Source organism: Cibotium barometz, chromosome 16 (assembly GCF_041138505.1).
Source record: "Cibotium barometz isolate CiBa-2024 chromosome 16, ASM4113850v1, whole genome shotgun sequence".
Classification (NCBI taxonomy): Eukaryota; Viridiplantae; Streptophyta; class Polypodiopsida; order Cyatheales; family Cibotiaceae; genus Cibotium; species Cibotium barometz.
In genome coordinates, this window is record NC_141061.1 from 29,378,870 (window position 1) to 29,401,600 (window position 22,731).

Sequence of the window (22,731 nt, forward strand, 5' to 3'; positions counted from 1 at the left end):
ATTATGTGGTCCTCCAGTCGGGACGAGGGGAGCTGGGGAGGGAGATTGTCTTGAAGAAAAATCTTTTGGAACTTGTCATGGAGAACCTCGTACTTCTCTGAAGCCCTAGCCTTGGCCACCGTCTGGGCAGTTTAGATGTAAATCATCCCACACTGTGCACCTTTCCTGATTTCTCTTTTAGCCTATAAATGGGTTATGAGAGGAAAGTTCAGGATTCCTGGCTCACTTAATGGTCACTGGGGCTTTAGACACATTCCGATAAATCATGAAAGTGTGCATGTCCCAATTGATATCTGGCTAGAACTTGTGAAACCACTGAATGCCCAAAATTATGTTTGCTCCTACAAGAGGGGCAACCATAAAATCACGCATAAACTCTACGCCCTGAATGACTAACCTAGCACTCTAAGCTTCAAACTTGATGCTCGTCATCATGCCTGTGCTAAATCCCTCAACTTGCTTGTCCACCAAAGTCAAGACGAAACGGGCTGGCCGAGCGGCTTGTTCCGTGACCACATCCTCCGTGTTGCCGCTGTCAAACAAGACGACGACTCTCTGGCCACCTATGTAGCCAAGGTCTTGAGAAATTCGTTGCGCTCATACTCCTGGTCATGGGCCCCTTCTGGTTATCTTCGAGCTCCCGGCTAACGATTGCACCAACCGAAGCACTGGGATCCAAAGAACTAGGGACAGCCGTTGGGGTCTATGAGGGAGCTGGGCTCGCCACTGAAGCCGTGGAGCATGGGGTGGTTGTCTATGGAGTCGTAGTCTTCGTAGAACACTCCCTAGAAGTGTGTGCTTTTGTATGACAAAAGAAGCACCTATCCTCCTTGTACTGAGCTGTCTCCTCATCACTCAATTTACCATCGGTCTTGCTTGCCTGAGCTTTCTGCTCTCGAGTAAGCTTGCGCGCATTGGTCGAGTTCTTGGAGCCAGAGGCTCCTGTGCTTTGTCTCGGGAAAGACCCCGTCTGGTTATGGCCTTTTTTCCCCAACTCGTTAGCCTTGGGAGTAGCAGGCTGGGAAGTCTTGGCCTTTCCACCATTATGCTTCATTTCAGCACTCAAGTGAGAGTGCGTCTTCGAAGGTTGCTAGCCTAAACATACGCACCTCCCACTGGATTTGCGTGTCAAGGCCATAAAGGAATTTCCCTTTCTTGTCCTTGTGAGATAAGCCCAACTGCAAACATAAGTTTGAAATCTTATTGACAAACTTAAGGACTGGTTGCCAAAACGCGCTCCCCTAAACTCGTCTTCGAGTCGCTTAAGATTAATTTGCCGCAATTAGAAAAAGTGATACTGACAGAGTGATCTTGGCTAGTTGGTATTTGGAAGGTGAGGCCATTCCTTGGTGGACCTAGTGGGCTCATGCCCACACCAGATTAGGTATGGCAGCTTATTTTGGGACGAGTTTGTCCTTGACCTTAAGCGGCGGCTTCTACCGCCCCATTAGCCTCAAACTGATGCAACCATGAATAAAGAGTTGTAGGATCGAGTTTACCATTATACTTACTGAAGTTCATTTTCTCGAGAAAATGACTCGAGAAAGCCGCTAGTATCATTCTTGTGTCCAAAGCCGCAAGGTATCTTTCGTGTTCCACACGTCGCCTCGCGTGGTCTTGTGCAGCAGCACAGGCTACTGCCGCACGGTCTTCCATCTGATGAATCTCCAATGCATGCATCTACACCTCGAGCATAGAACTCGGCTGCGGTCATGACCCTTCAAAAGGGTCATTTTGTAGATGATCTAGAATCTGGGAAACAGAAGGATAGGGAGGAGGAGACGGAAAAAGAGGAGCTAGAGAACAGGTGCGCTCTTCCAAGGCCAAAATCTACGCCTTCAGCTCTTCCAATTTGGTATCCTGTTTTGCGATTGCTCGCATCGTCTGTTGGAACATCTCTGTTACACTCATGCCTGATGCCCTAGATGGACTATCTGGTGCACTTTGGTCCCAAGGTTGTCGTTCTCTCTCTTCGTCGTAGCTCTAGGCTGTGGGCTGGTAGTGGGTAGCCTATGTGGGCTGTCCCACACCTGGCCGACAGCCCCTATAGGATCTGAGGCCCAGTCGGCTGGCTGCCTACTGGCCATAGGACTGGCTGACAGCCCCTTCCAGCCCAACACATGGCTGGTGGGCACAGTTGGGGCCATCCTAGCCCCTTGGGGGTGATTCTACACCTCCCCCATGCCCACATTAATAATCTTGGGGTAGCCCTATGGGTTGGCCCCATCTCTACATGCAAAACCTACATGCCTACACAGAGGTCTAGCATCCAGTAGCAAACCAAATACACAAAACATCTGACATCATTCCAGAGGGAGACTCACAGCGCGGACTGGCACTGCTTCATGTGCAGGACAATGCACACCTAACCTCGGACGCATAGAGTGGAACCCTAGCTGACTCGTCCCGAACTGGGCTCTCACATGGGACCAATTTTCCCTTCCAGGTCCTGCACCTTCTTGTTCATATATGTCCACGTGGCATCCAAGTGCGGGACGCACGTGACATCTATCCTCGAATGTTGAGCTAAAAACATGGGCCCACATCTCTATGAAGACCCTCAGTATGTGGAACAGCCTTTAAACGGCAATACAAAAAGTTATGGATCCCAATTTTCTTCAAGCTTTTTCACAGTTTGTTGCTCTGTATCCTCAACATATGAGCTATGTGCAACCTCCTCTACCCAAAGGACAGCCACCACCCGCTCCTCAACCTCTTGCATCTCCATTTGTGGATTCTCTGTACTCCATTGTACTTTACAAAGAGTTGGCAGAGCTACGCTCCCAAGCCTCCAGGTTCTTTTTCAACAAGAGCAAGATTATGATGTTGGATTATCGATCTCATAGGCTCTCATTTGTTCATTGTCATGAACTCTATATAATCCGGGGTGATATCCCCCGTGGATTTTGTGATGTAAACTTGACTCGACTTCGGGCATGGATATATATAAAACTCTTTTTGATCCAAATTGTGAATCATATTGTTGTTTTCATGATCTTTTCAATTTTGAAATTTTACTAAGATCATCTACTTGTGAATGTAATTCTATCTCAAGTAGTGAAATTTCTAAGGAACAACAAATTTTGGATGGTATTTTAAAAGAGTTTCATGATGTATTTCTGAGTGAGTTACCAAATGATCCAGCACCTGAGAGGGGCGTTGATCATGCAATTGAGCTATTGCCTAGTAGTAATCGCAACCTTATTAGTTTAGCCAGAAGGAGGAGGACGAGATTGCTCGGCAACTACAAGATTATCTCAATAAAGGTTTTGTTCGGTCCAGTAAGTCTCCATGGGACGCTCCTGTTGTTCTGCCTCGAAAGAAAGATGGTAGCATGTGCTTCTGTGTAGATTACAAAGGCTTGAATAAACTCACTGTCAAGAACAGGTATCCTTTACCGAGGATGAATGACCTGATAGATCATCTTTAAGGTGCTAAGTATTTCACCAAGATTGGTCTACGGTCAGGCTATCATCAAATAAGGATTTAACCTAAGGGCGTGCCTAAGACTCCTACCTTTTGGGTTGAACAATGCTCCTGCTTCTTTTCAGCAAAGCAGATTAACAATTTGTTTCATCCAAATCTAGGAAAGTGGATTGTTGTCTTCTTGGATGACATACTAATTTACAGCAAGTCATTGGAAGGGCATATACAACTTCTCAGAGTCATCTTGGAGTTCCTCAGACAAGAGAAGTTGTATGTGAAGGAGTCAAGTCAAGCAAGAACTCTTGTATCTGGGTCACATCATCTATGTTGATGGTGTGAGGGATTGATCTAGATAAGGTTTGAAAGGTCTTGGAATGGCCGATTCCAAGGTTCGAAAGGTCTTGGAATGGCCGATTCCACAGACAATTATGCAGGTATAATTATTTCTTGGTTTCATTGGCTTTTTCAGGAACTTCATCGAGGCTTATGCCAGAATTACTACCCCTTTGACTCAGCTTTTAAAGGGGGTGAGAAGCAAGAAGGGAAAAATTAGTCCTCCAGTGGTTTGGAGTGACAAGCTGGATCGGTGTCTTAGAGCACTGAAGGACTCATAGTATAATTGCATAGAGGACACTAGTGCTAGTCGTGGAAGGCGATCTCTATCAAGCGTGTATACATGCTGAATATAAGTGACAATCTGAAAAAGGCTGTAACTAGTGGGGCCACCCCAAACTCTGCATGTAGAATGTCATGCGGTCCAGATGGCTTACTCCTGATCCATCATCACCTGTAGCCTCTCTATACTCCTCCAGTAATCCTTCCCTAGGCCTGGCCCCCAAAAGGCTGCACCATACATAGCCGTTGGTCGTTCAAAGAGCCAGCACTTAGTGTGTGTGTGTGTGTGTGTGTGTGAGAGAGAGAGAGAGAGAGAGAGAGAAGGGGTAGGAGAGGAAAGACATAAGGCCAGCCAAAACGAAGAGGGAGAAAACCATAGGACTCCCTAAACCTATTATGTGAGTCTGCATCGTGCCATTTTGAAGCATGTTCTACAGAATTAAGTGGTCCACATATGACCGAGGCCTAAGCTCGACACTTGGGTCTTTGAACACTAGAAAGATTCTTCCAGATATAGAGGAATGTGAAGCCACATTAGGAAGCAAGCCAGGATTTGTTTACATACAAATAATGATCACCTCTCTAGACCTCTCTAGACCTCTCTAGGCTTTTTAAGGGTCTAGGAAATACCTGGCCAGTGTTGTCTATCTCAAATTTTGACTCCCCAGAGAGCTTTAGTTGTGATGGAATCCTTTCTAAACATGCATATGGATTTGGAATAGAATGTGTTAGGTTTGACTGCAGCTCTTGAGGAAAAGAGAGGGTCCACACAGCATACACGCATCCCCTGACTGCATAGACGGGGAAGAGAAACTAACTGAGTCACAGCACTGATAATAATTCATGCAACAATTTATAAATGTGAATGTATTGGAAAATTTGAGTACCAAAAAGATGCTTACAAGGGTGTCCTGTGATGCTCTCTGCATATATCTCATGCAAATCCACCACAGTATCAGCAGCTGCCAATGTATGTAACCAGTGCCACAACCTACTAGCACAATGAAAAAAGGCATGTCATCGAATTATGAAGACATGCCATCCAAACTCTCAAAGAAATTAGCAAGCAATCAAAGTGCTCACCTATCCTTTCCTTTGATACAGACAAACGGATCTTGAACCTTGACTTCATCATTTACAAGCCTCCATGCTGCCAGAAGCTTGTTCTCTGTTCCAATTTTCTTCATGGGCCCAGGTAGCACCTCTCTCAAGATGTAAAGTACATCTTCTAGTTTTGTAATCACGTCCAAATCTGCATACATTGCAGCTCTCTCTCTCTCTCTCTCTCTCTCTCTCTCTCTCTCTCTCTCTCTCTCTCTCTCTCTCTCTCTCTCTCTCTCTCTTCGCTTCCTTCGCTTCGCCTCTGTCACCTCCCGCCTGCTGCCCCTCTTATCTTCGATCCTCTGTCGCCTTCCGCCTGCTGCCCTCTCTCCCTCTCTCTCTCTCTTCGAATCTGTGTCGCCTCCCGCCTGCTGCCCCTCTATCTTTGAACTTCTGTCGCCTCCCGCCTGCTGCCCTCTCTCCCTCTCTCTCTCTCTTCGAACCTCTGTCGCCTCCCGCCTGCTGCCCTGTACCTCTGTCGCCTCCCTCTCCCGCCTGCTGCCCCGCCTGCTGACTCTCTCTCTCTCTCTCTCTCACTTCGCTTCCTTCGCTTCGCCTCCTTCGCGCTCTCGTGTAGCCGCCTCTGGCCTCTCACTCTGTGGGAAGCACTGCAGACACGCACAGAGCTCTTCCTATGGCCAAGGGTTGATTAATTTTTAACCCGAAACCAGCCTTTTTTCAGCCCAAGACAAGATGGAGAGGATCGACATTGAAGACCTGATCAAGGCAGCCATCCAACAACACAAGAAAGAGACAGACAATGCAATTAATATGGTCAACCGGAGCCTTCTTGACAAAGTCAAGAAACTTGAAGCGCGGATAGCAGCCCAAGATGCAGAGATCGCAAATCTCAAGATAGAGATAGAAGAAGCACGTGCTCAACATAAGCTCGAGGAAGGTGAAATTCAGCCCGTCATGATGGAGGAGCTGGACACCATCAAGGCCCAAGTGAGAACACTTCAAGAGGGAGAAGAAAAGAAGGCCCGGGAGACCCCCTCGTGGGTGGAGGTGCTCACGAAGACACAAAAGCAAGTAGATGAAACGGAGAAATGGATAGAAGTGGTCAAGAAAGGTAAGAACAAGGAGGCCGAAAGCACATCTACCTCGAAGATTATCAACCTAACCATTGAGGAGGAACAAAGAAGAAAGACACGGGAACTTCATGTGCGGATCACAGGGCTTAAGGACGGTGACAATGTAGAGGAGGAAGCCAAAGATTTATACACACGCATGGGCATTTCGAGGCCTACACACACGGGGGCTTGGAGAGTGGGCAAGAAAGACAAGAATGGAAGAGAGAGCTCTCATTTTACGCTTTCCCACCTTGGAGGCCAAGAAGTATTTCTTGGCCAAGCGCTCCGCCCTTAAGAAAACGGGCATCTTTTTAGGAGATGACCTCACCTTGGCACAGCTAGCACATATGAGGGAGTGCATGCCGGAGATTAGGGCAGCCCGAGAAAAAGGGAAGCTAGCATTTTACAGAGGAGGCAGAGTGGTGATACTAGAGAGACGCACCACCTGACGGTGCGAGACCTATGGGACCAGTCTAAGACTTGCAGTCTGGAACTGCAACAGAGCATTGAGACTGGATGTGGGGGCCTTTGAGGACAGCTTCAAAGATAGGGACATCATCTTTTACTCGGAGACACATCAGGCCCCACGCAGCACATTACCAAGAGTGACGGGATACAGATGGGAGACGACTTGTAGACAGGAGGCCCGTTCAAAGCATGGTGGTCGCGGATCTAGAGGAGTTGCAGTTCTTTTAGAGAGGAGCTTCAGCCACTCATCCATGTTATGCGCCGTGATGAGAGCGCGAGGTACATGTGGGTCAGAGTGAGGGCAGATGAGGGTAGACCCCTATACATTGCTATATGTTACTTTCCACCCAGCACATCTCATTATGCAGCGCCCAAGGGGCAAATCTCCATATATGATTCTAGATGAGGACATATGGGAGTTCTCCAGGGAGGGAGATGTTATCATACTTGGGGACTTCAATGCTCGAACGGCTCAGTACCAGACCTCCTTCTTTGACACTTCGGAGGAGATGTTGAGAGAGATAGATGTGGAGGAGATGTGTTTGACCCGGAGATCACAGGATGAGGTGGAGTGTACTGAGCATGGGAGATACCTCTTGGAGAGGGGGACTGCACATGGGCTGGCCATTTTAAATGGCCTAGAGAGGTATCCACTTGCCAGTGGCTTTACTTGCTTTCCACACAGACATGGGGCCAGCACAGTAGATTATGTTCTAGCCTCGCCAACCTTCATCCCGAGTATCCAGGATTTTGCGATTGGCCCCAGGCCCATCGGAGTTACGGTTCATGCACTTCTCTCCTTTACGGTGGATTTCCACTACAGTACCCGCCAGGTTGGGCAGTCCTCCTATCACCCGAGATATACCTTCTGTAGAGAGACTGATGGAGTATACACCGCAGAGATCTACAGCTTGTTGAGTGCAGAGGATCCACAGAGGCCATTAGCAGAGCTCACACAGATCCTGACAGAGGCTTTACATACAGCTGCAGCGACGGCCTTCCCACACACGCAGCCCACAGTACGACCACGTCCTGGGAGCATGCCCCAAAATAGTTGGTATGATGATGACTGTAGGGAGCTCAGAGCCCGGCTACAGAGAGAGGTGGCCACAGGTGTTACTACATATAGACAATCACACATCATCTTCCGATCCCTCATTCGGCGGAAGAAGAGAGCATTCTTAGCTCTGGAGAGAGACATCTATCAGTTGTTTTTGAGTCAGGATTCTGGGGAGGCCTGGAGATTGCTTAGAGAGCACCCCCCGCCTCCGGCCATTACCTCTCCAGATACATGGGGCGAGTATGCAGCCTCCCTCTACACAGTACCAGAGCAGCCACCACTACCGAACCCTCCAGAGCCTTGTCCACCCACTTCTACCTTCTTCACAGCAGAGATGGTGAGGAGGGCCATCAATAGATTGCATACAGGGAGGGCAAAGGATCATGAGGGCATTGTAGCCGAGTATTTCATACACGCTAGAGATATGATTGTAGACTTGCTAGCTCTCATGTTTAATAGAGCCATGTGTGAGGGGTTTCCTAGGACTTGGAGTACTTCCACGATTGTGCCGATACTCAAGTCTGGAGATCCGAGCCTGCCAACTAACTACCGCACCATTATGAATGGTCACTCGCTGGCCAAGCTATATGCCTCTATTCTTGAGCAGGAGTTGAGCAGATGGGCATAGAGACAAGGGGTCCGAGCTCAGGGACAGGCCGGTTTCAAGAGGAGATTCTCTACTTTGGATCATATCTTTACCCTCAGGGCTATCATTGAGGAGGGCAGAGCACATGGGAGGAGGATCTACTGTGGCTTTGTGGATTTCCGCAAGGCCTTTGACACGGTGCCCAGAGCTAGACTGATGCGCAGACTGCAAGACTTGGGGGTTCCATGTGAGCTCATTTGGGGTATTATGGCACTTTATGAGACAGTAGTTGGGCAGGTGCGGACTTCAAAGGGTCTCTCCCAGCCAGTACACTCCACTATAGGGGTGAAACAGGGCTGCCCACTCTCTCCGACTCTATTTGGACTACACATTGATGAGATCTCTGATTATATTGGGACATGAGGGGATAGAGGAGCCCAGTTGGCTGGCACTTGGATACCTCTGCTCTTGTATGCTGATGATATTGTGCTTATAGCAGACTCACCAGAGGGTATGCAAAGGCACTTGGATACTTTACATGCTTATGCACAGGACAGTGGGCTCTCAGTTAACCTTGGTAAGACCAAGGTTATGGTGTTTAACACTACAACTCAGTGGGTTTGGAGATCAGCGCCAGGAGACAGTGGAGTATGTTGACTCATACACATATCTTGGAGTGGTGTTCACTGGGCCCACATTTTCCATGAGGGGGGCCAGCAGAGGCCAGATTGACTAGAGGATATGCAGCACTAGGAGGTCTAGAGAGGATGTGCTCACAGGTACAATTTCAGGAGCCACGCACTAAGCTGTGGGTTTTTGACACACTGGTCACATCGGCTATGCTATATGGAGTACAGATCTGGGGGCCTAGCCTAGATCGTCACAGTCGATCAGGATGCACATACGATGGATGGAGATCGATGGAGAGACCACTTGTGTCCATGATCTCCAGGATGATTCGGGCTAAGGCCTCGGTACCCCATGAGATTATTAGAGCCAAGATGGGAGCACCACCGATCGGAGTCAAGGCTCTTGCCAGATCAGTGTCCTTCATTCATAGCACCTGGGAGCTTCCCCGACACCGGTATGCACGACTTGCTTTAGAGTCCTCTCATCAGCTAGCCATGGAGGGAGACACTTCATGTTGGTATGCGCAGATAGCATCCTGGTTTGAGCTCCCCGTGTTCAGTTTAGACAGACTTCCACCCTTCCAGTACTCTCTGGAGGCACCCTCTCTCACCTTGACACATTCTGAGATTAGTAGTGTCATCAGACAGGACCTCATTCAGTTGGACACTAGGAGGACATGGCTAGAGACCTCACAGGAGTTGGGGACGAAGATGGCTTTCTATCGAGACCATCTTCTCCGCACCACTGAGGATGGCTTTATACTTAGAACGAGCTACATGGATACCCATCTGTCTCATGGATTGAGGTGCGCCATTGGGCAGATCCGCACCTCCTCACATCAGTTAGAGATAGAGACAGGCAGATTTAGAGGCATACCTCCAGGGGGACAGGATTTGTCAGATTTGTTGGATAGAGCCAGAGATGGAGGAGCACTACATCTGTCGCTGCACAGCATATTATGAGATTCGAGGGCGCTACCATTGCCTTTTCAGAGAGGGATTTGGACCACTGGCTAGAGTCATGGACTATTGTGATCAACGATGCTTGGGTTTTTATCTCCTGGAGATCCGCAGGCTCAGAGAGTCCATTATCACGAGCAGACGCCCGACTAGCAGGGAGTCCACACAGAGACAGATTACTGACTTCTTTAGAGAGACTACCCGAGAGGACACAGCCGACAGCCCAGCAGCGGGCACCCCATGGGACACTAGTTGAGAGAGCTATCCAGTTGGGCAGATCTAGACGCCCGAGGGTTCGCGGATCCTCACATTGGAGACCATGCCTACACCGGAGGATTCAGAGCATCATTGAGAGGCATCGGGCTCGTCCGACCAGGCATCTCACTATGGCAAATATCCAGGCCATCCGACAGAGACCCATGCTAGAGCCCCTAGGATGATTACGACTCCAGCCATATACTGTTGTACTCACTGTCACTTTTGTACTAACCCATATTCACGTATTCATGTATCCATGTACTCATGTACCCCATTTTGACTAGTAGCATTAGCTGGCCACTCTCCCTAGTTGCTGCTTCCGAATGCCCCCTACTGATGTATTGTGGGGCTAGATACTTACCTTTAGTTCTTTCTTTTCTTTTCCAGACAGTGTATCAGATGTCACATGGTTGTAACTTTGGTCTCATAGGTCACTGTGGCCTTTTGAAGACGTTAATATAACATTTCATTTCATCTCTCTCTCTCTGTCTCTCTCTCTCTCTCTCTCTCTCTCTCTCTTCAAGGAGGGAATTAGGCCACTGTCTCCGATCCTTGATTTCCCAGACCAGCGATGATAGGGACTCTACCTGATTGAGCTGCGCCACCACAGAGATCCGCTATGCAGAGAGGTACAGAAGCAGACCCCAGGTACCTTACAGCCTACCATCCACCATCCCAGGATGGAGGCCCTCACTAACGACCACAAGATAGCCCTAACCCAGATGCCCCTACTCAACAGACCAGGCAGCACTGACAGCTGCCACCCTGCCTCCTAGGTGTCTCCCTAGACAGGGCGCTTCGGTGCAGCAAGCTAGACGCCCGAAACCCATTGGTCTGACGAGATGCTCCACCCAACATCTTCAGATCTGAGAGATCCTCCAAAGAATAGGAGTGCCTCTCCACAAGTAGTGGATGTGGAGAGCCTCTATGCAGTCATAGATCTCGAGGACCCACTTTGATCACCTCACATTGTATCATTGTAGAATTGTACCAGTGGCACTTACAAGGCTGTTGTTTCTTCTCTCAGCTCTACTCGGGTTTTTTTTTCCATGATTTTATCACTTCATGGACACATTGTAAACTTTTGGTCTAATAAACCCTTTGATCTTTTGCAAACATTAATAGTACCATGGTACCGTTGTATTACATATGGTCCCATAGACCCTTGGGGTCTATGGGATGTAGACGTTAATATAACTTTCTTTCCTCCTCCTCTTCCTTCTTCTTCTATTTCTTTGCGTTTTTTCCCTTCGTTGCGCGTTAACTAATTGCCCCACTTTGCCTCTGTCACATGCCAAAGCTCTGGGAGTCTTCTTTCAACCTAAACACCTTCCTAGAACATGCTGATGCAAAACACAAGCGAAAGATGGAGAGAAGAGAGAAAGATAGCTGAGTTTTCAGTGTATTCACTATGGTACAAAAAGGTGTACATTCTTCTGGCAGCCCTAGGCTGCCCCATAAAAAGGTCTCCATGAAGTCCTAATCTAGTGATCCAGCCCATAAAGGACTGAATGAATCTAACTCTATGCCATAGTCACAGGGGACGGAGGGGACGGACCCTTGGAACGGGGGGACACCGTCCCGGGAACACTGTGGGACGGGGACGGACGGACGTCCCCACCTGGGCGTCCCTCACAAGGGACGGATCCAGGAGGGGACGGCTGCATAGGAACGCCTGCAGGTTACTGTTTGGGCAATGGTCACATTTTTTACCTTTTTTTTTGGGCCGTTTGGGAGGGGCTTTTCATGGGCCTTTAGCCTTGGCCCATAGGCCTTGAGCCTTTGAGGCTTTGGGCCTTGGCCTCTCTCTTGCCTCCCTCCCTATAAGAAGACACACACACACACACTCTCCCTCTCACACTTCAAGCTTTAGCTTCACACACACACTCTCTCTCCCCCTCAAGCGGCAAGCCTCAAGGACCAAGGTCTCAAGTTTCAAGCTCACACAAGCAAGCTATAGCCTCTCAAGACACTCTCCCACACACACTCTGTCTCAAGCTTCACACACACACACACCCATCCTCACACTCAAGTTCTCCCTCAACTTCAAGGCTCAAGTATCAGATCCACCAATTGTTGTAGCCTTTTTGGTCTCATAGGTCATTTTGGCCTTCTGAAGACGTTAATATATCATTTCATTTTCTCTCTCAAGCTATCAAGTGACAAGGAGGCATCCATCATCCAGGGCATCCTCCTCGTGGCAGTGGCTCTTCAAGTTCCAACTACCCGTAGAAGGACGACGGGATGGACATGGTGGGATGAGATCAATCACACCCCATCCCCTCATGGAGGTGGTGCACAGCCATGGACATGCAAGCTTTGCCCGTATAGGCGAGTGGGTGGTACTAACGAAGTAATTTTTAAGTGCCGTTCCTACCCCCGCCCCCGTTCCCTACATATGGCCGTCCCCCGTTGTCGTGAAGTGTGCGGTACAGCCAGGAAAGTACGAAACTTCTAGCTGTGAGAGTGAATGTCAAATCCAACAAGGAAACTCACGCACAAAATTTCCCAAGGAGTATTGAACATCACTATTTCCAATGACAATTACATGTGTCAACTTGCCTCAATACATCCTTGAATTCATCCTGATGATTGCACAAAATTGCATACCAAGTGTTTATTCCTTTGCTTACTGACTTCTTTCTCGTAATCCTTTGAATCATTCACATGTAGGCATAACAAGGCCTTCAAATTTTCCCAATATACATGTGACCAGATACATCCTTTACATCCAGTGCCATCAAAACCATTATATCATGATGCTCTTTTTCACCTGAAAACCTGCCTTAATATTCTAACATTTCACAAGCAAAAGATAGAATACGGCATAGCTATTTCATGTTCATAATTTCCAAAACTCAATCAAGCAGAAACAAGGCCATCTTCCCGTGATTTTACAAAACTCCAAGTTCCCCAAAATTTTATCTTGTTCACAAGCTTTTCCATATATTCCAAATCCTTTAAGGACTTATATGTCATGCCCTTCTTCTAAAGTAAACGAAGTGGTTTTAAAATAAAAGCTTATCTGAATGATGCCACGAGTTAACACTTCGATTTTTTATTTTTGTTAATCCATAAAGGTCGCTTCAGCGCTGATAATGCGATGGAGAAAGGCGTGATGCAACAGTCGCTTCTGCGCTGACTGTGAACTTTGATTTTCCAAAAAGCAGATCATCATGTAGCACTCAATTATCCCTTCATTTCTAGCACCTAAAAGCTATGCACAGAAGATATGGCCTTCAAATGAAATCGCCTGGTCGTCAACGCCTCTGTTCCCTGGTTTTTATTTCTGCAGCCCACAAACTGGTTATATCTCACCGATTCCCGCAAGAGATGCGGCGATGCTCGCCTTTTGCAGCTATCCATGCGGAAAATTCCCATTTAAAAGCTGCGCTCGAATCTTCCTTGCCCATTATCTAGTAAATTCTAATAAAAGGAAATACATTTCCACGTATGCTGCCATCCACACTCCAATGCTCATATACAAAAACTCCTAGATCTGACTCAGCCTCAGCTTGTCTTATTGAACCTCATATACAATATGAACATATGTACATGGCATCATATAATGACTCGTCATGGCACTTAACCCCATGCATCTGGATGTGTATTTGATGGCCTCACATGCACGGTTTCACATCATAGACGTGCCATGGCACGACATCCACCCCCTCTAAACCTGCACATCCTCTGGTATGTGCCAAATCATCATCAAGGTCCACATATAACTGGATGTCGCCTTCATCTTCTGCAGTTCCAGGAAGATCATCCTCTTCCTCTTCAACCATATCCATACTACCACTGTCAAGCCTCTCATCCTGAATCTCTTGTGAATCAAAAGGATCATTATCATGCCTTCTTTTAAATATCTTGATTCTTTTGCCAGCCACAAGATTCTTTACTTCTGTTCCATCAAGCTCACACAGAGTGTACGTGGCATTTCCATGCACATGCTTGACAATGTAAGGGCCAAACCATCTTTTTGCAAATTTTCTTTGAACAGTGAATTGGTTGTCAAGGCTACTGTCATACATTAGAACCCAATCACCTTCTTCAATAGGTTTTGGCCGGAGTCTGTGTCTACTATCAAATCTTTCTTTATTTTTCAACCTTGCATCTTTCAAGCGAGCTTTAGCAAGCTCTATATCTCCAGGCCTCCTCTCTAACTGTCTTATTCGCAATGCAAGGAGGTCATCTCTGCTCAATCCTTCCATCCAGGGCAATACATTCCAAGTTAGAATTACTTCTTCAACTGGCATCACTGGCTTCTGACCATACATTAATTCTGCAGGCATGTATCCTGTCACTGAGCTATGAGTTGTACGGTCAGCCCACAAGGCATATGGTAGCAGCTTTGGCCACTCTCTCATTCTTTCTCTACATGCCTTAGCCAAAGCTTTAATGATTGGAGGATGTCCTCGCTCACTTTTTCCATTGCCCTCAGGATTGTAAGCACATGTTAGGGACAGTTTGATACCAATTCTAGAGAAGAATTCCCTTGCTTCTTCAACATCTAGCTCACCCCTATCAGCTGTTATTTTCCCAACACAACCATATCGGCAGATCACATCTTCCAAGAGAAATTTGCATACTGTTTCCGTACTCTTTGTTCTAAGAGCACGCCCTTCTACCTGATTTGTCAAATCTTCTCTTGCAAGTGCTATATACCGCATCTGCCAAATTCCCAAAGGCATTGTAACTAGATCCACTACCCATTTGTAGTGCATGGCAGGTGGGTAGGTTGGTTGCAAGCCATCACGATGCCGCACATTTGAGTACATTTGGCATACTATGCATGTTTCCACATATTGGGAAATATCCTTGTACATTCCTTTCCACCAATATTTTTCCTTTATTTTGGTAAAGGTGGCCCACACACTTCTATGTCCAGCCCAGAGACTCTCATGGAATTCTTTCACAAGCTTTCCTTGTGTCTCTTTATCACATATGACTCTCTGTGGCATAGCATTCCTCTGCTTAGGATGCTTCCAGAGATACCCATCCTTTAGGAAATAACCATATGCTTTTCTGCGGATCCTCTTAAATTCTGAGTCAGACCAATTTTCTTGCCTTGTCAGAGTACTCAAATATTGACCAATAAGCAACCAATCTCCTTCATATATTTCCTCAATAAAAGACTCAAGTGCATTTGATAGGCAAATATGATCCCCTTTTGTATATGCTGTAGTATAGAACTTTGTACCCACATCATCAATGTCACTAATCATCTCTTTCTCATCTTCATACCTGGCTCTTGATAGCATATCTGCAACTGGATTATCTTTTCCCGCAATATGCTCAAACTCAGGGTTTAGTGACTTGATATAAGCAATCCACCTAAGCATAGCAATATCTGGAGTGGTACAACTTGCTATCATCCCAAGAAGTGGCAAGCAATCAGTCTCCACAAGTACAGATGCCCCAATAAGATATTCTTTTTCACATTTTAGAGCAGTGACTATCCCCCATAATTCTCTCTTGATCTGTGGATACTTTCGTTGCCGAAAGCTTAATACCTTTGCTCCAAATCTAATTACATACCTATGATCATCCTCATCATCTTGCCCTACTGCCCATCCTATCCCAGTAGGACTAGTATCAACTGTAACAATCACAGGCCTGCCACACTCATAATCTGCCTTTCTCAAAATGGGTGATGATTGGAGCAAATATTTCAGCTTCCGCATAGCTTTAATATGTACTGCACTCCACAGAAATTTTTGATTTTTCCTCAAAAGTTGATAAAGAGGATCTGCTATATGTGCATAATGTGGGATCCAAATAACATAAAAGACACATGCTCCAAGAAATCTCCTCAGCTCTGTAACATTAATGCATGTCTCTTTCATTCTTTGTATTGCATCTATTTTGGCTGGACAAGGACGGCGTCCACTAGTACTACAAAGATGTCCCACTATTAGCACTTCACCAACCCCAAACACTGATTTCAGCCCAGATAAAGTAAGATTCACTTCTTCAAGCCTGGATAGAATCATGTCACAATCCTTTATATGATTTGCCACAAACTTGCGGCACCCTTTTGAATCCAAATCCTCATCTTTGCCTTTCTCATCACAGCCCTTTATTGGCACATCATCCAAAAATGGCATAGTTTTTTGTGGTATGAAGTCTCGTAAGACTTTATTCATTCCATTCATCATATGTGCCACTGAGTTAGTGGCTCCCTGTGGTAAGGTACACATCCTTACTAATCCCAAAGGAGTTCTCATTGTGGTCAAGTCCCTGCTTTGTATATCCAGCTGGAACTGATCATATCCCGAATACAGATCACCCATAGAGTATATAGCTTTCCCTGCAAATGCTTCTGCAAACTCATCCACAATTGGGCCTGCTCCCACATTCCTGATTGTGACTTTGTTTACAGGTTGCATGTCTTGAATAAAGCGCAATGTCCCATTTTTCTTTGGTACAGTAAACCATCTGTTGGAATATGGGGCACATGAAGGCTCCAATATTCCCATCCTGATCTTTTCCTTTAGTAATTCCATCAACTTTGGCAAGAGAGCCTTTGGTACTGGAATTGGCCGCAGGTTCCAAGGCACATGTGGAACAGTAAAGATCACCATTGGTGCTGTTACACTTGGATCAACACAGCCTATCTCATGCGGCTGAAAAGCAAAGGCTTTCCCATGTTTTACAAGCATCTCCTCAAAGCATTCCCTTTCAACTGGCAACAGAAAATCCTTCTCACCAATCTTCAGCTCTTTTAGAGTTTCTTGAGTAAATTTATGCCCAATTTTCTTCGGATCTCTAAGATTTGGCTGCATAGAAGCTTCATCTATCTTCTCCTTGCTTCCTGGTGGCAAGGGCAAGGCAACTAGTTTCACCTTCTTTGCAACCGTTTTGTACTTTGTATCAACATGAGCATCCATCTCACAATTCATGTTTTTACATTCCACCCCCTCAAATTCCTGGATTATATCATACATCTCCACAGATGACACCTTTATCATTTCATTTCCACCCTGTAAGCATGCTCTTCCCATATCAAAAAGCACATCCATAGTATCTACAAATGACACCTCATCAAGCACCCCTGAAATAAACTCATTCTTCTCCAAAAAACCACACTGCTCAAAACTTTTTTGTTCATTTTGTATATGTTTTTGCATGCCACGCTTCAAATCCTTGCTTTTTACAAAAACCAGTGACCCATAGCTGGAGAATCCCTGAAAATTTGCTGAAAAACTATTTACATTGATTGAGTCCTGCGAGAACTCATTTCCCCTTGTACCATCGGAATCCCGCTTTACAATGGCACCTGGCCAAAATCCCTCATCTCCCTGTAATTCATGAACTCTCTGTTTATCTTTGGGAGTGACTGTGCCCGAAGAGACTCACGATTCCTTTCATGATTAATGCAAACTGTCAAAAACTGAACAGCTTTTTTGCCATCTTTACTCCTTATTCTTGCATATGCTGAACCATCATCCAAAACCTTTGTTTCCATCCTTACAGCTGTAATGTAAGGTTGCCCAAGGATAAGGGGATACGATGACATCTCCTGAACAAAGAAATTCTGATCATCCTTCACATCCCCTATAGTTACCCTTACATTTGGACATGCTGCATAAAGCTCTCCAGATGAGTTAAGAGATTTTTAGCCATAAGATTTATTTCAGACCCATGATCAATTAGAGCGATATATGGCTCTTCCAAATCACCTATCTTGACAAGGGTTTCAGTAGTTGCTCTTGCCCAATGGCTCCTGGAGTAATGACTCTTTGTAAGAACTTCTTTTTCATCATCCTCTTCCACAAAGCGCACTTGTCGTGCCCCATCAGCAGAGTGATTACATTCCACCACATTTTCTCTCTCTTCCTTTTTCTGTACCTGTACTCCATGAGTCTTGGAAGTGCTTGCCTCCCCTTGTGATGGAATAGATTCAATTATGGACTGCCTTTTTCTTCGTATAATATCAATTATCTCATCATGAAATTCTTTCTTTGCAATCCCCAAGACTTCCCCTAGTGTGAATTCCACCCTGCTGTTTAGAATCCTTTCTTCAAGTACCTTTTTGAGATCTGTTGCAACTTCAATATCAGATTGAAGCTTGTAGAGTGGACTTTTCCCTTTACTCTTCTCCTTCATTTTTGCTGGCACTTCTTCCATTGAAACATCCTGTGGAGGTCTGCTATGCTGTGGAGGCATATGTGATGGCCCAGGATCCTTCTTTTCACTTCCACGTGTAACTCTTTTTGATGGCCCTCCTTCCTCATTTTCCCTTTTACGCTTCTCCTCTACCTGTGCCTCATTATTTTGGCATTTGGCAATATAGGCATGAATGGATAAAGAATCCACAGGCTCCTCCCAGCCAGTCTCAAGACGTATACAATCACCTGCTTCATGCAAAGCTTGCTTTGACACTTTCTTTGACGCAATTAATTCCATTGTTGATGGCCAAAAATCCTCACTCTCATAATCCTCATCATTCTCAAATCCCTGCTTTAGTTGACCAACCTTTAATCCATAGGTTGCTGCCTCAACCACAGAAATGGCATGACTAGCAGCCATATCCTCTACCAGCTTTTTCATCCCTCCTTTCCCAAAGTTTGTACTCAATGAAAGACCAGTCTCTGTAAGATGGATTTTCCCATCTTTGAAAAACACAAGTTGATTTTTAAGAGCTTCTTTATAGCTAGTACAATCCTTCTTTGCATGCTCTGGGTCATCACACCATATGCATCTATATGTAAACCCTTCTTTGCTTTGAGGCCTTTGCATAGAAGCCTGCCCCAATGGTAGACCTTTTTCTTCAATCCTGGACATCTTCAATTTTAAGTCACGCATACCCTTGATAAGCTCATCCATCGGCCCATCTATCTTGGGAATTGTAGCAGCTGGTTTGGATAGATTCTCAGGGGTAACAGCAGCTATGGGGGGTGCAGAGCCCATCACCATTTTATCCCTCCTCCGCTGCCGCTTTGCTAACATAGTGACTGCATCCTCAACATCATTCCAATCACTCTTTAATCCCTGCTCTGTATCCTTATCCTCAAGGAGGATTTCCAATTTCTCCTGGAGATCTTTCCCAGCTGCTTGTAAGAAGAGCTCTGTTTTTTCTCTGTCCAAAGTTGCACGCTCTATCCTTGACAACTGGGCATAACGCTTCTCAAACTCTCTTAGCAATTCTGTGGCAGAAATTCCCATCTTAGATTTTGTGACCCATTCCAAGAAAGTTCGTTTAGTCACTCGCTCAGAATCCTCCATAAAATATTCATCCTTTAAAGCAAGCTTGAACTCTTCCCAATTTCTGCCACCCTGTGCTGTCTGTAATCCTTTTATGCGCTCTCTTATTTCAGGAACACATACCAGCTCGAAACTTCGAACCATGTCCTCCTCAGTCACCCTGTTTAGCTCCATCTCCTTTATATAATTGCGCAGGTACTTTGTAATGTCCTTCCCATCAAATTGATCCATCTTTTTCACAATTGATTGTAATGCTTTGGTCGTGGAAATTTGTCCTCTTTCAGCAGCTTGTTGTTGCATGTACATGGTAAACATCTGAAACATCTGCATAACTCCGGGGTCAAAATGAACCCCCTGACCCTCAGAATTCTCAGCCATAGCTTCCCTGTATATTTCACCACACTCTCACCCCAGCAGTTTCACGTCGGGTTCACCAAAAGATGTCGTGAAGTGTGCGGTACAGCCAAGAAAGTACGAAACTTCTAGCTGTGAGAGTGAATGTCAAATCCAACAAGGAAACTCACGCACAAAATTTCCCAAGGAGTATTGAACATCACTATTTCCAATGACAATTACATGTGTCAACTTGCCTCAATACATCCTTGAATTCATCCTGATGATTGCACAAAATTGCATACCAAGTGTTTATTCCTTTGCTCACTGACTTCTTTCTCGTAATCCTTTGAATCATTCACATGTAGGCATAACAAGGCCTTCAAATTTTCCCAATATACATGTGACCAGATACATCCTTTACATCCAGTGCCATCAAAACCATTATATCATGATGCTCTTTTTCACCTGAAAACCTGCCTTAATATTCTAACATTTCACAAGCAAAAGATAGAATACGGCATAGCTATTTCATGTTCATAATTTCCAAAACTCAATCAAGCAGAAACAAGGCCATCTTCCCGTGATTTTACAAAACTCCAAGTTCCCCAAAATTTTATCTTGTTCACAAGCTTTTCCATATATTCCAAATCCTTTAAGGACTTATATGTCATGCCCTTCTTCTAAAGTAAACGAAGTGGTTTTAAAATAAAAGCTTATCTGAATGATGCCACGAGTTAACACTTCGATTTTTTATTTTTGTTAATCCATAAAGGTCGCTTCAGCGCTGATAACGCGATGGAGAAAGGCGTGATGCAACAGTCGCTTCTGCGCTGACTGTGAACTTTGATTTTCCAAAAAGCATATCATCATGTAGCACTCAATTATCCCTTCATTTCTAGCACCTAAAAGCTATGCACAGAAGATATGGCCTTCAAATGAAATCGCCTGGTCGTCAACGCCTCTGTTCCCTAGTTTTTATTTCTGCAGCCCACAAACTGGTTATATCTCACCGATTCCCGCAAGAGATGCGGCGATGCTCGCCTTTTGCAGCTATCCATGCGGAAAATTCCCATTTAAAAGCTGCGCTCGAATCTTCCTTGCCCATTATCTAGTAAATTCTAATAAAAGGAAATACATTTCCACGTATGCTGCCACCCACACTCCAATGCTCATATACAAAAACTCCTAGATCTGACTCAGCCTCAGCTTGTCTTATTGAACCTCATATACAATATGAACATATGTACATGGCATCATATAATGACTCGTCATGGCACTTAACCCCATGCATCTGGATGTGTATTTGATGGCCTCACATGCACGGTTTCACATCATAGACGTGCCATGGCACGACACCGTCCCGTCCCGTCCCTTGTGACTATGCTCTATGCCTTGGGTAGTTAGCCATGTACATGTGTGCACATGACATCCCCTCCTGCTAACCTTGATGACGGGATTCCAAACTTAACCTTGGATGACTGTCATCATCCCTTTGTCTCCTCATGATCTGATGAAGATCTCTAAATCAGTTCCACTTTGTCCCCTTGCCTTCTTGCCCTATCCTTGAACACATTCTTTCGTCTTCTTTTCCTAAGTATTGACTCCACCCCTTGGAGGATCACCCTCCCTTGGAACCATTGCCTGAAAACCTTTCCTAGTACGCCCCAAGTGGCATCCAACTCACAAGACTGCCATTCCCCTTGGGTCTTGAGGAACACCACCAACAACCTCCTCAGAACTTCTTCGATGTCTTGTGTTACTCTCTTTGGACTGTGCGCCTTCATCCGAGACACCATCAATGTTTAGCCTTGCTGAGCCTGAATGTAAGATTCCTCCTCAGCCTCTCAAGTGTCCAGCATCTTCTCCTGTAATCAAATCCCTCTTCAGAAATATAAAAGATCTTGTTTCTACCAGTTTTGGCCTAGAGAGAGAAAATATTCTAGAAAGAGAATATTCAGATTTTAAATATTTTTGGATAGAAAAATATCTCATCTTATTAAAATAAGTTCCCCTGAAACAGAAGTTCAAAAAGATTTCCAGAAGGTGCATTAGAAATTAAGTATAATCTATTCAAGAGGCATTATCTTGGGGGTGAAGATTTTTTTCGAAATTTTAAATTAAGGTTCCTATGGACCAATAAGATTCATCAAAATGTAGGGAAGAGATAAATGAAAAAATAAAAGAAAAATCTCCCAAAAATGAGTAAATACTCACATAAGATGAAGAGTTGACTAAGGATAAGGTTAATAGTTTAAAAAGGAAGATATTTAGAAGTAATGATGCATTTTTGACACCTCTGCATGGGAGAATTCCCCTCATGAAGGAGGCGCCTATTTCACATGCTTGAATGAGTTTTAAACTCCCAAATAATGGGATATTTTTATCTCTCCTCTCTCCTGTTTCAACTAGATCCAAAAAGTGAGCAAAACTGACCTAAAAATGGTCAAAAATTGACCAAACTGATCTGAAAAATTCTAGAATCAGTTAACTTGGTTAGAAGCTCACTTTTTCCTATACATAGAAGCCTTTCCCTTTGTTGAAACTTAATAGTATTTTGCACTACTATCCTGTCTCTCCCAAGTGCCAAAAACAGTGAATTGTATTCATAATTCATTAGTTTTTGACCTTCCTTCTTCTAGAAGATTGGTGGCCACTCTTGTCTCAGACAAGAGTTGAACCCTCAAACCATCAAGCCAAAGGAAAGCTCTCAAAATTCATTAGTAAGTTGGTAATTCTTCTCTTTTTCATTTATTTTATGGTTTTCATGATTTTTTTATGCTTTTTGTCTTCTCTAAAATTGCAAGTGATGTTATTCGTCATAGCAAAAGGCATTCCCCTCTCTTCTCTAGTAAATCCAACCAATTCTCTATCCTAGGTAAATGATTAATGATTAAAGCCAAGTTTTTAATAATGTTTGTCTTAAATAAGTAGAAACATGTTTACTTTAGAATAATTTCAATACTCTTGGTGCACTTTTAATTAATTTTAGAGACTTAAAAATTAAAAAAT

At 45.0% G+C, this 22,731-nt stretch overlaps 1 protein-coding gene and 1 pseudogene across 2 annotated transcripts in view; one reads left to right on the forward strand and one right to left on the reverse strand.

Annotated features, from left to right (window-relative positions):
* The window catches only part of LOC147630536 (uncharacterized), a 46,839-nt gene that overhangs the window by 18,860 nt on the left and 5,248 nt on the right, over nucleotides 1-22,731 (reverse strand). The window contains exons 4-6 of one of the 2 annotated variants that reach the window (XM_086810433.1): nucleotides 5,125-5,293; nucleotides 4,944-5,032; nucleotides 4,672-4,832 (exon numbers count right to left, since the gene is read on the reverse strand). In XM_086810433.1, coding sequence (XP_086666559.1) covers nucleotides 4,672-4,832; nucleotides 4,944-5,032; nucleotides 5,125-5,293 — 419 coding nt within the window. Of the gene's footprint in view, nucleotides 1-4,671; nucleotides 4,833-4,943; nucleotides 5,036-5,124; nucleotides 5,294-22,731 lie in introns of both variants that reach the window. The other variant, XM_086810432.1, reaches the window with a different exon arrangement.
* Nucleotides 6,023-10,835, forward strand: LOC147630537 (uncharacterized; annotated as a pseudogene).